Source organism: Oryza glaberrima, chromosome 2, assembly GCF_000147395.1.
Source record: "Oryza glaberrima chromosome 2, OglaRS2, whole genome shotgun sequence".
Lineage (NCBI taxonomy): Eukaryota > Viridiplantae > Streptophyta > Magnoliopsida > Poales > Poaceae > Oryza > Oryza glaberrima.
This window is the reverse complement of record NC_068327.1, coordinates 15,533,289-15,550,572: the sequence shown is the minus strand read 5'-3', so window position 1 is coordinate 15,550,572 and position 17,284 is coordinate 15,533,289. Positions and strand designations below refer to the sequence as shown.

The following is a 17,284-nucleotide window of genomic DNA, read 5'->3' as shown; positions in this document are numbered from 1 at the left end:
CGAATCAGAATTTACTACTCGGGTACTTTTGCAATTGTTAAGAGCAGAAAATAAATTTATCTTATCTCTATGCTTTTGATTTATTCCGAATAATACTTAGCACCTTGCGTTACTCAGTCCATCCAACGAGCCCCCGGGTGCTAGGAATCGGCCCAAAGGCAACTATCCATCGGCAAACCAAATGGAAAGCATAGGAAGATAGAACTTCATAACTCGATAGGCACTTTTGTACTCAGATTATATTGCAAGCAATCAAGATAAATATTATAAAAATTGTTTAAAAAATATGATATAACATCTGTAGCCCCCGACTCACTAGTCAACGACGAACCAGTTGACATAGTGAGACAGAGGAAAAGGAAAATATCATGTAAAGAATGAAATAAATGATGACTTAGCTTTGTAATATTCCCGTTGGTGATGGCAGAGGTGGCCAATGTGGGAACAAAGTCGTCCATCAATAACAATGAAGACACCAGTCGGCGGCGACGAAGGCAAGCCGGTGTAGATGACGAGGCCCATCAACGGCGGTGGAGTCCACCAACCGTATAGGCGAAAACACTAGTCGGCGGCGGAAGCAAGCCGGCGGTGAAGACATAGACGCCCATCAACAGCGGCATAACAGGCCAACTGTGAAGGCGAAAGCACCAGTTAGCGGCAGACGTGGCGGTCGGTCGGTGAAGATGACGATGACGCCCATCAACGGAGGCGGAGTCCACCGTCCGTATACGCGAGAACACCAGTCGGCGGTGGCGAAAGTGGGCCAATGGTGAAGTCGTAGACGCCCAACGACGGTGGTGTGACCAACCAACCGTGTAGGCGAGAACACCAGTCGGCGGCGAACGAGGCGGCCGATCGGTGAAGACGTAGACGCCAATCAACGGCGGAATAATAGGCTAGCCGTGCAGGCGAAAACACCAGTTGGTGGCGGCGAAGGCAGCTGCGGCCATCGGTGAAGACTGATCCCGGCGAGGTGCCCTTGCTGACAACCAACATGAATAGGCAGCCATGCCGAATATATAGATGAACATACTGTACATGGCTTGATGTATTGCATTGTTCCTAAAAAAATTGCATGGCGTTGGGTTTGGCCCAATTGATCTGAACAAAGATGAAACCACCAAAGAGAGCAAAAACTCCGCCTGTGTGTGCGCGTCGTCGAGGCCATGGTAGGTGCAGATCATTATGGCAAACAAAAACGGCAAAAGTCCGGCGGCCGTGACCGACGCTCGGAGAGTTATGCATGTGTGATTGTTGATGCATGCACGTGAGATGGAGGCGACTGGCGGCAATCTGATGCGGTGGAGGCCCCCTGGTCGACTCAATGCATGTATGCATCTTAGATAGATAAATCACTTGACTAATCAAATTCCTTTCCTGGTTGCTGATGACGTGGCAGCTCTTGATTGATTGACCAAATTGCCATGCACGTTTGCTTGCACATGTATCAGATGGAAACATACACTTGCATGATTAATGTCTTCGAGTACTGCTGATCAAGGAAATAACTCGGCGATGACCGCTCTGATCGATTGGCTCCAAGTTCAGGCTGACTCCGATTTGGATTGGTAATTGAGTATCGCTAGGAAATTTCACATCTTCTTAAAAAAAAGCTGGCGGATGAGAATTGATCTGTTGCATTGATATCGCCGAACAGATTGAACCAGATGATAAACACAACATGCCAACTTTCTTCAATAAAACCGGTAAACATGGCGGCGATCCAACGAGATGAAAGAAGTCTTAAGCCTTCCCGACTGATTTTGCATCTGAATTACAGAAGCAGAAAATTCCAAACTCGTGGACGAGGAAATTGAAACTCCCGAAGTGAGAGGCTTGGGGTGAATACCAGGGGGTCAATCTGTAATTGAAAGTTAATCTAACAATAACATTGGTTAGATTGAAACGGCAAACCCGATATCGATTTGATCAGAAGATTGCGTCAATGACGGCATAATCCATGAAACTCGAGGGAGGATGATGCCGGCGACTCAGGTTGATTCCATCACACTTCTTGACAGATAACTCGGCGTACCCCTACCTGGCGCGCCAACTGTCGAAACATGAATTCGGCAATAATAAAAGGGGGTAGCGCACAAGACCTAAAAGTGGATAGATGCAGAGACAAGGATTTAGACAGGTTCAGGCCCTCTCAATGAGAGGTAATACCCTACTCCTGTTTGGGGATTTGAATCCGCCGGGTGTAGTATAGATCTGACGATCTAGTTGTATCTCATGCCCCCTAGAGGGCCTCCTGCCCACCTTATATATGGTGGGGGGCAGGATTACAAGATAGAAACCTTAACCAATACGGTATCGGTTTCCTAAATCTACTTTACAATATTATCAAATCAGGACTTTAGGTCGTTCCATAATATACAAGGAAACGTAATACCCAAGTCATGATTCGTTACATATTCCATAGATATAAGTTATCCCCTATAACCTGTCGGATAACCATGCCGTGTGGGTATGGGGTACCCATAATCTCCACACTCTGCAATGCTTCACCCGTGTTCTAGCTGTTGCTGTTGCTTTTCATATTGACATCGTTCTTGCCATCGAAAACAACGGATCTGGCCGCCGGTTGCTGTCCCGTGGAGCTTGTAATGGTATTAATGTCAATCAGGGCAATCTACAGTTCTGGCTTGGCCTTGTGCTGCTGTAGAAGACATGGCCATATGACTGGAGCAACTAGAGATTGGCTGCCTACCACTGCTGTGCTGTTTGCTGCAACATTTAAACACCAAACAAGTAATAATCTACTGATTTATCTCTGCATACGATATTATTTAGTAGTTATTGTTTCTTGGATATCAAATAGGTACATTATTAGCAGCGAATAGATTGTTGTGAGGTCAAACATATTAGCAGGTGCTTGGCTTACTATGCAGTGTGGCAGGGGGTAATATTGCAGAGGTAATGCACAGAAGAGTAAACAATGATTTCTATTTCTTTTCATGAAAGCCACCTTTGGATGAGCATAGTATAGAGTATAGTTGTGTGTTGGTTACCTTGCCTTTAAGGTGTTTGTTATTCTTCCTATGAGCACAGAGTATGAAACTATCTTGAAGTTATCAACTAGACATGCATAGCCTATTGATATGCATTGGTTGGGTATGAGATATGTGGTCCCTGGCTTTGAACTATTTTACTTTAATAATTGTGTTCTTTGGCTCCCCATCCTGATCTATTTTGCTCTATGCTTCTGTTGTGCAATGTAGCTAAAAAAACGTCCAGAGAAGAGCTTTGCTTAAGAGATTCTAGATTTAGATACTTTAGTTATTTAAGATGTAAGAGTTACTTTTATTGTGTTCTTGGCTCAATGTGCAGCTATGCAGCTGATCATTTTATTGTGATTTCAAGTTATATGCAAAAAAAAAAAAGAGGAGACATCTGCTTTACAGATTCTATTGTAGAAGGCACCTGTATCTGTATGGGTATTTGGTGTTAAATTTTATTGTAGGGTACTCCCTCCGTTTCACAATGTAAGACTTTCTAGCATTGCTCACATACATATAAATGTTAATGAATCTAAACACATACATTTATCTAGATTCATTAACATCTTAATGAATGTGGGCAATGCTAGAAAGTCTTACATTGTGAAACGGAGGAAGTAGTTCTTACTTAGATCTGCCATTATAGTGGTATTGGTCCGACTGCAAGAAAACAAAACTACAGATGTGTCGTGTATATGTTTGATTAATCATCCATATTCTGACTAAATTTGAATGTAGTTCAGTTCTTGGCAATTTTCATGATTAAAGTATTAAACTGGCTATAAATTGCATTTCTGTGCAAAGCATCAGCTGAGTAGGCTATAAGAATGCTAAATGCTAAGAATCAACAAAGGTATGCCCATAGTTGAGATATTAATTAAGTCCCCTCCGCCTTTTCATATGTACTAACTTCCCAGTTTATTTCATCTTTGTGTATCTGATATGATTTGTGCCATAAAAAATGTGCATTACAATGTCCTTATTCACAATGTATGAAAATACTTACCAAATCTTTGTGTATTTATTGCTGAAGTGGTTTTAGCACAAAATGTCCTTATTCATACAATGTGTTAAAGATGCTTCATTATCTAACAAATGCTTCTTTTTTTCAGATAATTTGGTGGTTAAAACTTTTGGTGGAAATAGGTTATTAAGAGCTTGTTTGGTTTGATACCAACTTATTGCCTTACCAAATTCTTGGTAACTTGAATAGTAGCATATGCATATTTGGTATGCTACCAAAATTTTACCACAATAGTTCAAATTCAATACTACTCAATTTGGTAGTGCTAAAACTTGTCAAGGTTTTGGCACTACCAAAATTTTGGTAGGGCAAAAATTGGCTTCAAACCAAATAAGCCCTAAGATATGACTGTTTGACTGTGATATATAAATATGACACTTCCATATTACTGATATACCTTGGGTATTCACATGTAATTAAATAACGTATATACCCTATTCAATGGAGTGATGTTCGGTGACGTGAATCGATGAATTATGATGCATTTCTGATATGTATTTAGCTCCATGATACCTTCTTAGGTTTCGCTCAGTAATGTTAGACCAATCTTAAGACTCATCACTGTTTTTTTTGAGTCCATCTCCTCATTTCTTATCATGTCAGATGCACGGCATTGGCATTTTAATTTGTTGCAATAATTAGGTTGTAGCCCGTGCGTTTACTGTCATCATGACTTCTTTTTTATGCCCGTGCGTTTACTGTCATCATGACCTTTTTTTTTCTTTTTGTTGTTTGCCTGATGGTAGGGCGCGCGAAGCGCGCCTTATTACCTACTCCCTCCGTCCCAAAATAAGTACAGTTTTATACTATTCATTTTCAACGTTCGACCGTTCGTCCGTCCCAAAATAATTACTATTATTACTATTAGATGATAAAACATGAATTATACTTTATGTATGACTAATTTTTTAAAAAAATTTCATAAATTTTTTAAATAAAACGAACGGTCAAACGTTGGACACGGATTTTCACGGCTGCACTTATTTTGGGACGGAGGTAGTAGTATGAATGCATTCAGACCCAAAACACACACACACGTATGAATAGCTTTGTATCGTGCAAAATTTCACATCTCCCTGCTTTCGGTCTATTTTTCATATAAGCACAGCTAGTGTGAGTATTTGATAGGTTAGATTGCAAAAGTTCGTGCTGTGGTGCATCCCTAGCAGAATCAAGGCCTTCCTCAATGGGTAACTTCGACTCTATATGGCATACCTTTGTACCCTTGGCAAACACACCCATCACAACTCTTCGAAAAAAATGGTAATTCCAAAACTTTCCACTCTCAAAACTCAACAAAAGCTATAAAGGTCTTAAACCGAACACTACCCAAACATCTTCTACGGAACCAAAGTTTGCTAAGTTTTCTCTTTTTTAAAAAAAAAAAACCAAACAAACCCATAATTCAAAGCGATTTTGAATTTTTAAAGTTTGATTTTTAAGAATAATATTAGCTAGTCTTTTGAATTGTTCTCCTAGTGATCATGAAAAAGAGCCAGACACCAAGACAAAAGGAGAAAGACAATGGAACTAATTCTAAAACAAAAGCTTAAAAAGAAAATCAAAACTACCTCTAGGAGAGTCCCTGTTGGCATCATACTAAAATCAAAGCCTAAAATAAAATAAAAAATACCTGAAGATTTTAGCCTTTCGATACAGCTTCCATGTGTCACCAGCCGTCTGATTCTAATTGCTTCTAAACTATACCATAAAGGAGAAAGCAAAAGAGATTGGCCCGGAATAAACATCATACTACTTAGTTTCAAATAAAAAAAATCATACTACTTCGCACCCAATGGCTTAACAATGGAGTTTAAGATGCATTTCCTCCATTTTCAAACAATTCAAAGAGCTCTCTCGGATTACACTTGGTGAGTTGGAATCATACCAAAATGGTTGGGTATAGGCTTGCATGTGACATGCCACTATGAAACTTCACTTTTGTCAGCTACCTCTTCCATATGTGACTTCATTTTCTTACAACAGAAAAGGCGGGAATAAGAAAAAAAAATCAGTCATCTGGGAAGCCAAAAAACTTGTTAATCAGCGATACAACTGGTTTGGCATCCCCTGGCACATAAGGGTTGAGAGTCTCTATGTCCATTTCCTGGATCGTCTCTCCTAGTGTTTGTGGGCTTGCACAGAAGAGGTGTTTCCTTGTAGCCAGTTCCTCTGCTAACTCACTCTGATGATTGTCCATCAAATCCTCATTTACAACAACAATTAGAGGTTTGCCATGTCGCAACGTCTCGAATATGCTTCCTGAACCTGCTAGAGCTCAATCTGGTTAATTGCAATCAGCATTGACAACTACTCCCTCAGTTTCATAATGTAAGACTTTCTAGCATTGCCCACATTTTTATGGATGTTAATGAATCTAGAAACATATGAATGTGGGCAATGCTAGAAAGTCTTACATTATGAAACGGAGGAAGTAACAAAGATGCAAAATTGATGATATACTTGCTAAAATTCACAGTATTTATCCAGAGCACATATCAAGGCAGCACAGAATTTATGTAACATTTAATGAAATTTGACCATAACGGCAGGTAGAAATATTACAACTCTACCTAACAATAGCAAGTATGGTCAGCTTACTTAAGTATTATGCTTCTTTGTACGCGTCAGATAAATATTGTGAAGCGAAGTAAAAATGGCATGTTTATTAGTTCAAATGAACTCAAATAGCAGTATGATCTAGAGGTGAAAAAACATAAATTGGTTAACAAAAAAGTGCTTATAATATCAGAAGATGTTTTGTAAATAAAAATCGAGCAGCCAATATGGCGTTAAAACAGTACAAGTGTAGCTATTCTCTTCAGGCGTCAGCCATTTAAAGACACCAATTATGCTCAATTTGTTGGCACAAACTACCAAGTTTAGAAAGGATTTCATGTAATGCACCAAAGCGTTCCACACGATATAATACTCCACTGCAGCACTTAAGAAAAAAATGAGATAGCATATGCCTTAATCAAGTTCAAACTATTGGCATGAAGATCTTTAAACCCAGTTTTGTATATAAGCTTATACGGTAAGGGTGTACACTCCTCATGTCCAACAGAATAGAATTGGCCATGAAGACAGACTTTACACAAGGTATGACCTATAAACAATGAGAGCATATTCATGGTGCAGTGGAGTAATCCTTCAATTGAGAAAACCATTATATTGGGTAAAAATGTTATTTGAATGAAATACATTTCACCTGGTATGTCCTATAAACATGTACAATTACCTGCATGACTGATGACCAGGGAAGCATCCCTTATATAATCAGCAATGCTTGGCGAAAAAGTGAAATAATCAACTTGAAGAGTTCCATCTCCTGAGACCTGTATTCAAATATATCAAAGTTTCTGGCTGGTTTCACTTCACTTTCACAACCATCAACATGGTGCTTACAAATGTTTCAGGTAGAACAGAGGAATCACTAGCAGAGTAAAGCAATTATTATCTGCTAATATAACATAAATTCATGCCACATGTTAGGAACATCCCCTAATCATTCAATGATTGGATATAGTCCCTACCCATTCAACTTAGAAACATTCACTCGAAACTGGTTATATAAAACTGAAAATAAGAAATGTGCAATCCAAACAGAACTCTTCACAAGAAATCAAACCGCGCAACTTCTGTTCATCTGACAACTCATCAAGAATTAACCCCAAGAACAGAACACGCACACAGACAAAAAAAAAAGCACCAAAAGAAGAATTAACATGCAGAACAAGCTGGAATTCCGTGCTGGTAAAGTGGCAATTTAAAAGGAATGAAAGAGAAATTCATTGACCTTAGATGGAACATATGTACCTCGGCCCATTTGAATTATTAGATCAGTATAACCTTTTTCCAGTAGAGCTTCTTTGACTTGCGGGGAATCTACTGCCTTGACAAGAGCATCAAAACACGTGGTCCCTACTGTGACAAACACAGTTCGTCTTTCCCTATCTCCCATTTATTCTGAAACGAGCACTGTCTGTACAATAATGTTTTCCTTAATCCGTAAAGAGAAAACAGTATTCAAGAGAAAGGTGAAAAAATGCATTATGCTGGCATGCTGCTATGCCAGGTGAAATTTAGAGAGAGACAGAGAGAGAGTAAATGGTGTGCCAGAAATAATTAATCCCATTATTCCACAGATACTATTATCCTTGATAGTTAGGGGCATCTATTAAAACAACAATAGAGAGTTTGACAAACGAAAGGGTTTCTGTTCCGATGCGAAAATCAGCACAAAAAATGGGGTAAGAACTGGTAATTCTGTACTAAAAACAAGATGAACAATTCAGACACTAGCAGGGGCGGATCTAGCGTGGGACCGACAAGGGGGTTCAATTGAAGCCCCAAACTACTTGGGGGAACAAACAAACTGTTACTAGTTATTCAGATTAAGGCAAATTTCTAGAACAGAATCTATAGGGTTCAACGCAAATTCGAGAAGAAGTGCGTGGGAAGAGACCAGAGAGAGATGAGGAAGAGGGTGCGCGTAGGGTAACGGATGGATGCTCACCAGGATGCGGCGGAAGCAACAGGACGAACGACGGCGCCAGCGCCGGGCGCCCCTGCTCGCTGGCGGGATGGAGATCGGCGCAGGCGGCGCAGGGGCGAGCTCACGAGGAGGAGACGACGGAAGTCTATGCCGAGCTGGGGGGGATATATGGGCCGCACCTTTTTAGATAGAATACTACATGGGCCTCACGAACACTTTGGACACATAGCAGTCCCTCAATTGGAATAAGTTCACTGAAGGTCCTCTAGTTGTCACCTAGTCTATAATTCGTCTCTAAACCACAGTACCAGATATAACACGTCCCTCAACTCACAGAACCAGTGCAAACAAGGTCCCAAGGAATTTTGGACTATGGTTTCGACTGACATGGCGTCTACGTGGTGTTCACATAGCGCTTAAAGTAAAAAAAAAACATAAACATAGGACCCACATGTCAGTGATTGTCCAGTTAAAAATAAAAAAAAATACAGTGGGACCCACGCCATCACCCCTCTCTTTACCCTCTTCTCTCCCTTGCGGTTCAAGCACAGCGCCATTTGCTGAGGAGCACAGATGGGTGGGTCCCCTCTCCTCTTCCCAAATCTCCCCGTCTCCTCCTCTGCAGTTGCCACTACATGAATCCTGTCGCTGGCCTAGGAAGGTGCCGTGCCGATGATCTTGCCGCACTTCACACACCTACCTCCCCACCTCCCCATAAAAAACTAGCAGTATTCACCCAGATAGGCATAGCAGAATATACATCAAAGATTATATAATCTAAATATGTGCAGTTATATCTAGAAATTTCTAATATTAAAACTATAATTTTTATAGAAAAATATTACAGAAGAAATATCAAATGCATGCGAAGTTGTTGTTGCTGGTTTGTATGGAGCCTGACACCATACGAAACATTCCCTAAGAGCATCACCAATAGTTCCCATAAACATATCCTAACAATTATAGGATTTCAGATGAAAATCATGCTCCAACAATCCATCTGATCAATTGCCTAAAATTTGAAAATCTCATATCTGTTTTTTTGGCTATCCACAAGTCGAGAACATGCAACCACTCCCAATCGATGGATCGCGTGGATAGGAGGGGGAGCGCCGATCATGCACGGGAAGGGGGGCCAATCATATGAAGAAGAGTTCGAGGTGAGCTCACTTTTTTTTTTTTTGTTTTCGGGAGTTAGTTCTGGGCAATCTGTTAGAGGTATGTTTTTTTTAAAAAAAATCCTAAGTCCATATTAGAGATTCCTAAAAGAAAATTTTGAATTAGAATTTGTGGGAACTGTGTTGGTGATACTCTAATGGGTTATCTCCCACACAACGTTTTTTACGCCAACACGGTTCCCGCAAATTCTCTTGAAGATGAAAATTAAGTTTTTTTACGCAAAACGAGGTGGTATTAACGTATGATTGATTGAGTTTTAATTATTACAAACTTGAAAAATAGATTAATATGATACTTTAGAGCAACTTTCATATAGAAAGTTTTTGCACGAAACACATCATTTAGCAGTTTAAAAAGCATGACAAAAAATCTTTATCTTCATCCAACTGTTGTTGGAGAAAAGAACGGAACCTTAGAGCAAGTACAATTGGAGGCTGTAAGCCGACTAAATACTGATGTGGAGGATAGAAGAGAGGAGAGAGAGGGGAGAAGCGGGCTTATAAACTTACAGACGGCTTGGACACAAGAACCAAAAAAACTCTGTAAGATACACAAGTGGGCCCTGTATTAATTGTAAAGAGCTAACTATTATATGAATGGACTGAGAGAAGGCTAAAAAAATCTTACAGCCAACAAGTCGGTTGTATTATTAGCCTTGCTCTTAAGACTCTACAACCCCATGCATTTAAGGCAGCCTCAAGTACCACCCAATACATTGATGAGTAAACAATGAGAACATATATCGAACCAGTCTTAGCAGCTTAGAGCAAGGTCAATAATATAACCAACTACTGGCTCCAAAACATCTATAGCCAATCTAATAGCTTATTCATACAATAGTTAACTATAAAAATATACTACACCATTAATACCCGGTCCCACCTCTCATACACATATAATATCTTGGAGTCCATGTTGCAGCCGGCTACAAATTTGTAGCCCGCTTTCTTCTCTCTCTTCTCTTTTCTTCTCGATATATGGTTATAGCCGGCTTATAGCCTGCTATTGTACCTGCTCTTATACGTAAGGGTGATTGATTTTTTTCCTGAAAAAGGTTTATACATAAGGTGTTATACTCTATCCTATTTATCATCACGCGAAAATTGAACTTAGAATAAGAGTGTATACACATAAAATAGAAAATATTAATAGGAAGTAAAGTTAACCAATTAGAGAAAATCTAATAAAATTTCAAAAAAAATTGTCCGTACTTTTCACTATTACTAGTGCCTCTACAGTACTTTGCTTTTACATATCAAAGAGGTGAAGGCTTTATCAACGAAAGTTTCTTTCTTTTCTAAACGAATATTCATTTAGAAAAGAAAATCACCTCACTTTTAATTTGAGCTTCCATTCTTAAACCTATTCTCGAAACAAACTAATACGCATGCCTACACGAATGCGCGGGCTACCTTCCTATTTAGAAAGAAATTAATTAAAATCTAGAAAGTACCAAATTGGATATTGGTAATATCAATCATTTGGCTTAAAACCAAAACCATCATGCCTACCACTTTAAGCAATCAAAATATTGGTAGGGCAACAAAGAAAAAAAAAACAGTCCTTTCATTTTCTTATGGGCATAGTTACGCTGAGAATATGAAGGGGCATATGAAACATTGCTACCGTTGGTAATCACTGCGACACTGCCTATAAAAAAACTCGAAAGATCAATAGGTAATCTCTAACAAAAACTGACTCAGGACCATCACCGTCAGTCATCTGTATTCTCCGATCTTAGAGAAAGGATAATAATGGAAGAGAGAGGTAAAGAAAAGCACAAAGTATTGGCTCTAATACAAGAGTTACAAGAGCTAGTATACATTTATGGTGAGAGAAAGAGAGGATGATAAAAAATAAAACTAACATTGTAGGCAATCTATTATACATGTTATCTGTAACATTGACTTATATTAGTAAGTAGTGAGCTTATATTATAGGCCGTCTCATAATGACCTTTCCATCGATTGGATGGCCATTCTGGCGCCCAGTAATCCATCCAAGCCTCCAAGGTCGCAAAAGGAATACATGCCGAACTAATCAGCGTCGGCTGTGCCAGCGATATGCCGGTGATGAAGATTGAAGAAGATGACCTTTGCTCTTCTTCGCACGGGCATCCGCAAGACCGCAACACAGGAAAATGGATAATGTTCTGAACATACAGTCAGACTACAAAGGAAGAGATAACAGAGCAGAGCAGAGCAGAGCACATTTCTTTTTACGCAAAGCAGAGCACTTTCTCACACTAGTTGAATGACAATTCCATTTCACTTTTCAAATTACACTCTTTAGGAAACAAAACTGAAAACATGCTGTAAGCTGTCATTTATAACCTATTCTTCTGCAATTTTATAAACAAACAAAAATTTTAATTGGATTTATCGACTGATGGCACGAACTTGATTCAAAGGGACTCGATGAGTTCAGGCAGAGATGGGGTGGAAGGCGACGACGGAGTGCTTGGCGATGTGGAGGCTGAACTGCCCGCCTTTCTCGCTCACGTCCAGCTTCTCCACGCCCGGCGGCGGCACCATCTCGAAGCTCCTCACCAGCTTCCCGACGATGAGCGCCAGGATGGGCAGCGCCAGGATGATCCCCGGGCAGCTGCGGCGTCCCACGCCGAAGGGCAGGAACCTGAAGTCCACCTTCCCGGCGACGGTGGCGTCCACGCCGCTCTCCTTCTCCAAGAACCGCTCAGGCCGGAACTCCTCGGGGTTCTCCCACAGCGCCGGGTTGTTGGCCAGCCACCACGCGTTCACCACCACCTTGGATCCCTTGGGGATGGTGTACCCGCCGAGCTTGGCCTCCTCCAGGTTCATGTGCGGCACCAGCAGCGGGATCGGGGAGTGCAGCCGCAGCGTCTCCTTGATCACGGCCTGCAGGTACGTCAGCTTGTGGATGCTGGACTCGGTGATGGGCTCGTCGTCGCCGAGCACGTCGTTGATCTCGGCGCGGACCTTGCTCTGCACCGCCGGGTGGTTGACGACCTCGGCCAGCGCCCACTCGATGGACCAGAGCGTCGTCTCGATGGCGGCCACGTTGATGTTCTCCACGATGTAGATCACGTTCTCCGCCGTCAGCTCGCCGTTCTTCTCCGCCTCAAGGATATGGTCGATCGCGCACCGGAGCTTGTTCCTGTCTCCCGGAGTGTCCATCACCTTCCTGCATTTCGTATCAAGATTTGTTTTGATTAGATCGACACGAACAGTTTACCTTGCAATGCTCATTTCTTCCATGAGATCGATCGAAAAATGAATAGGGAATGCAGTAAAGTAAGAAAAATGGAATGTACCTTCTCTTCTCGACGTAGTTGTTGTTGAAGAAGGCGAGCCTCCTGCTCTGGAGGTCACGGCACTTGTTGAGGTAGCCCCGCAAGAAGGGACGGAGGATGGGGATGAAGTCGCCGTAGTTGTACTCGAAGCTCTGCGCGAGGCGGCTGCGCTCGGAGTTGAACCTGGTGGCCTCGATGAACATGGGGTCGTCCACCGACTCGAACCGCGCGTCGAACATCATCCGGTACATGATGTTGTACAGCATGAGCTGCAGCCTGCGTCGCACCACGAAGCCGGCGCCCTGCGCCACGGCGTCGCCGCGCACGTCGTCCACGACGGCGTCCATCTCGGCCTCCCACATGGCCTTGTACTGCTGCACGACGCGAGCCGTGAAGAACGGCAGCGTCATGACGCGGCGCATGCGTCGCCAGTGGTCGCCGTACTCGGTGAACACCATGTCGGCGCCGTTGGCGGTGAAGATGTCGAAGACGACGTTGCGCGGGCGGGAGCCGAACTCCACGCCCTGCGTGTGCAGCACCTCCGTCGCCAGCTTCGGGTCCGACACCACCACCAGGTTGCGCACGCCCAGCCGCAGACGGAACACGGGACCGTACCGTGCCGACATCGCCGCGAGGAACCGGTGGTTCAGGTCGTTGCCCACCTGCAGCCAGTTGCCGAACACCGGCACGGCCGCCGGCCCCGGCGGCGCCTTCCCGTCACCACCGCTCCCGCCCTTCGCGCCCACCGCAATGCCGACAAACACAGCCACCGGCAGCAGCAAGGTGAGAGCAGGATGCTGCGCCTGCACGAACGACTTGACGAACAAATGCACCGCCAACGACGCCCCGGTGGCGATGGCCACCCTCATCGCGGAGGCCGCCATGCTGCTCGAACTAGACCCGCTCACTGGCTGTGCGATACGTCCCTATGTTGTGTTTTGGTGGTTTGATTTTAGTTGGTGGAATTGCAAAGCGAGCTGTGGCTGCTGGGTCGGGTGCCGTTGGCCGTGGCGTGCTTATATAGCGTCCATGGATTGGTTGGTGTGGGTGGCAGTAGTAAGTAGTAGTGAGTCAGTACGTGGGAAACGGCTCAGCACGAAGAGATGCGGCGAATTTCGCCGGTTTCGCGCGGAAACCCGTGTGCCACGGAAGGAAACAGGGTTGGCGGGCCGCGATCCATCGGCTGCTCGGCCTCGGCGGAATGGAGGAGAGACGTGGATGCGCCGCGCGCTCGTGCTCTCTGTTGTGCTGGCTGGTTGGTGGGCACGGCCGCATGGGCAAATTGACAAGTCGTCTCGTCTTGTTGGGCTAGTCCGCCGCTCTGACCTGGTCACGGGGGCAAAGCGGTGGTGGGGTTGGTGTGGCGCGATAGGAGCGTCTGGATGGCCGATGGACGGCCAGGATGGGGGCTTAGTTCCGGGGTTGGGTTTGGTGGTGGTGGGAGGCCAGCGACCTGTGTGAGCTTCGGTGTTGGATTACAATTCCCTCACATTCTCATTGTGCGTTCGACCGTTGGTTGGGTCTTTTTTGTTTTCTGAGAGAGCGTTTGTTGGGATTGTTGACCACTGTCTTGGAGATGAGATACTGCTTTACCACGTGATTAGTTCAAAGTCATTTGAATAACCTGACGCATAAGTACATCATTGTAACATTTAAATTCGAACAGTTTCTGTGAAAGGGTTCCTCGCGGCGATGTCTGTGCTACAGTGATCAAATGCATACAACGGTGTGCGATTTTACTGTAGTTAATATAGTACTTTACTTGATGCAAATGGGACACTTTAGATTAGTCCTAATGCACTGCATGCCTAATCGGGCACTTTGGATCCATTTCCAACCCAGGCGGCCGGCTAGATTTCAAGGTTCAAGCTATTCCTATATACGTACAGCTATAATGTGATTTGTACGCTTATTATACGTAGAATGTGTAAGCTTGACTTCTTCCCCTCTGAAATGATGTTGAAATTTGTTGATCTCAAAACAAACTAAGTAGTTTTCTTTTAACATCGTTCTACTAAATCATATTATTGAAATAGCGCAAAAAGGCACATTCATAATTCCATATTAGTTTTCTTTGCAGCCCGGCTAAATATAGGTCTCAATAAACCGGAAAGAGCATATCAAATACAATTTAGAATTAACTAATTAATTAATACATCATAAGATCAATTGCAATTTGGATTGAAAAATATAATAATTTAGAAGTTTTTTCCATAAGAACTTCAAATTGAAAATCCTTCAGTAACTTCTATTTGAATAAAAACGTGGTTGTGTTCGGCAATAGTGATTTGGGAGAAAATCCCCCTTGGTTATTCGTGTGCACGTTTTCTAAATTGCTAAATGATGTGTTTTTTTAAAAGAAGTTTCATAGAAAAGTTACTTTAAAAAATGTATTAATTCATTTTTAAAATTTAAAAATAATTAATACTCAATTAATCATGCGTTAATGGTTCAACTTGTTTTGCGTATTTTTTCGATCTTCTCTTTTCTCCTCCTCTTAAACACAACCCTTAGATCAAAAATTGTTGTCTAAATGGGACATCATTCTTGATTTTTTTTATCTATTGTAGGATGAAAAATAGATGTTTGAGATTTTTCTACGTCATCCTAATCAAAAGTTTTACTCATGGTTTAATTTGGGAGTAAAAGTTTTACTTGATATGACGTGTACAAAATTTATACGTCTATTTTTACATCCTACAGTATTTTTTAGGTTTCCATTACATATTAGCCACACAAAGTCGTGCATTTGCGCGACCAAGAGATGCATCTTTGTTAAATATCTTAAGATTTTTCTCTTACAATTATAGTGGCCTTGCTTTCTTACCACTAAATGTTACTACTGCGAAGTAGCCCATAAATTACATACCACTACAACAATATCTTTATGTTTTTTTACACAACACCAATTCATGTATGTTTGTTTTACTTATTTCACTTCTCAAATTTAATCAGCACGAGATCAAACAGTGTAATCATTTCCCATGCAAATCAATATCCCATAGTGTATTTTCCATGCGGTGGACTCTTGTTGCTTGCGATGTGTCAAAGGGGAGACGCTAGAAGACACAGGAGGGAAGTGCCTAGTGCATGTATTTTCTTTTACTGCATGGATGTTCTATGATCGGATGGCCATCTTTTATCCAAACATTCATCCGATGGGCGATGGCCATTGTTTTTCGGATTACGTGGTCCAATATGCTGTCAAGAATGATTCTTTCTTTCATTACTTTAGATATCTAGGAAGCATATTCTAGGATATAATCATTAGTTGCACACCGAACTGGTATTATGTGCCATGGCATATCAAATAATAATTCAAATTTGTTAATTTGTTCGTGTGATACAATAATTTTATGTCCTGAAACATTTATGAGGAGCAACGGAAAATTGTAGTAAAGTGTATTTGTGGAGTTTTTCTTTCAAGGATATTTGTGCAGTTTTTTTTTTTGAATGGCTAAATAGTTGTTGATAGGAAATCAGGGCCAAAATCTTGCAAATTTCTAATCATAAAATTTGCTTCGTGATTCACACTCTGGCGACCTTATTTCTATCTGCCCTATCTCCAGCGATGCCATTTCCTCCAGCTCTACCGACCGACGATGGCCCGATGAGTTAGGGTTTAGGGTCCCGGGTAGGATAGGGGTAGGGCAGAGGGAAGAGGAGGGAGATCGTCGGGCTTGGAGGGATGGCCGTGGGAGGCGAACATGGATAGGACTCCAGTGTTGGAGCCAAGGTGTTGGAGGAGATGGCAGCGGGCCGACGTTGGTTGCGAGGGCCAAACAGAGCTTGTGGTTAGGCAATGGCGACCGGTGGTGGTGGAGGGGAGTCATAGGACACGAAGAAGATGGTGGGGGGCACTTGCTACCGTCGTCGCCTTGGGGAAGAGAGGGGGGGAGGTGGCTTGACGGCGCCGTGGACCCCGTTCGGCTAGACGGCGATGTGGGGCAGTAGTGGTGCAGGAGGCGACGGGCGGGACCGAGGAAGGAAAGGAGAAAACAATAGGGTTTGAATACGTTACATGAATCTCAAAGCGATCCAATGATCTAGAATTTTGTAAGATTTAAAAGTTTTTTCCCTACCAAAAGCCATGTAGGCAAACTTTCTTTCTTGAGATAATCCAAGAAATGCCATTGACAAGCGTCCAAGTCCCAAAAATGCTATCAACAAGTGTGAGTTCCAAGAAATGTCATCATACAAACGATTTTATCCCAAAAATACCATCACCGTTAGGGTTCCGTCCATTTTGCGACATTAAAAACACTGTTCATCCTATATAACTTAACGGCGCAAAATAGACGGAACCCTAA

The 17,284-nt window shown here is 42.5% G+C and overlaps 2 protein-coding genes across 3 annotated transcripts; both read right to left on the bottom strand.

Moving 5' to 3' along the window:
* Nucleotides 1–5,833: 5,833 nt before the first annotated feature.
* Nucleotides 5,834–8,668, bottom strand: LOC127763585 (uncharacterized). Of its 2 annotated transcripts, none has more exons than XM_052288332.1 (4): nucleotides 8,546–8,668; nucleotides 7,826–8,011; nucleotides 7,268–7,364; nucleotides 5,834–6,294 (listed from the first exon to the last, which is right to left on the bottom strand). In XM_052288332.1, the coding sequence occupies exons 2-4, from the start codon at nucleotides 7,988–7,990 to the stop codon at nucleotides 6,038–6,040; spliced, it is 519 nt and encodes a 172-aa protein (XP_052144292.1). In that variant the 5' UTR covers nucleotides 7,991–8,011; nucleotides 8,546–8,668; the 3' UTR covers nucleotides 5,834–6,037. The 2 variants fall into 2 exon arrangements, with proteins under 2 accessions (XP_052144292.1, XP_052144295.1); XM_052288335.1 differs by having other exon boundaries at nucleotides 7,826–7,995.
* A 3,153-nt stretch (nucleotides 8,669–11,821) lies between these two features.
* Nucleotides 11,822–13,946, bottom strand: LOC127763584 (cytochrome P450 CYP73A100-like). The gene is made up of 2 exons (XM_052288331.1): nucleotides 12,996–13,946; nucleotides 11,822–12,865 (listed from the first exon to the last, which is right to left on the bottom strand). Exons 1-2 carry the CDS (start codon nucleotides 13,856–13,858, stop codon nucleotides 12,127–12,129), a joined length of 1,602 nt encoding a protein of 533 aa, XP_052144291.1. The 5' UTR covers nucleotides 13,859–13,946; the 3' UTR covers nucleotides 11,822–12,126.
* Nucleotides 13,947–17,284: the final 3,338 nt, after the last annotated feature.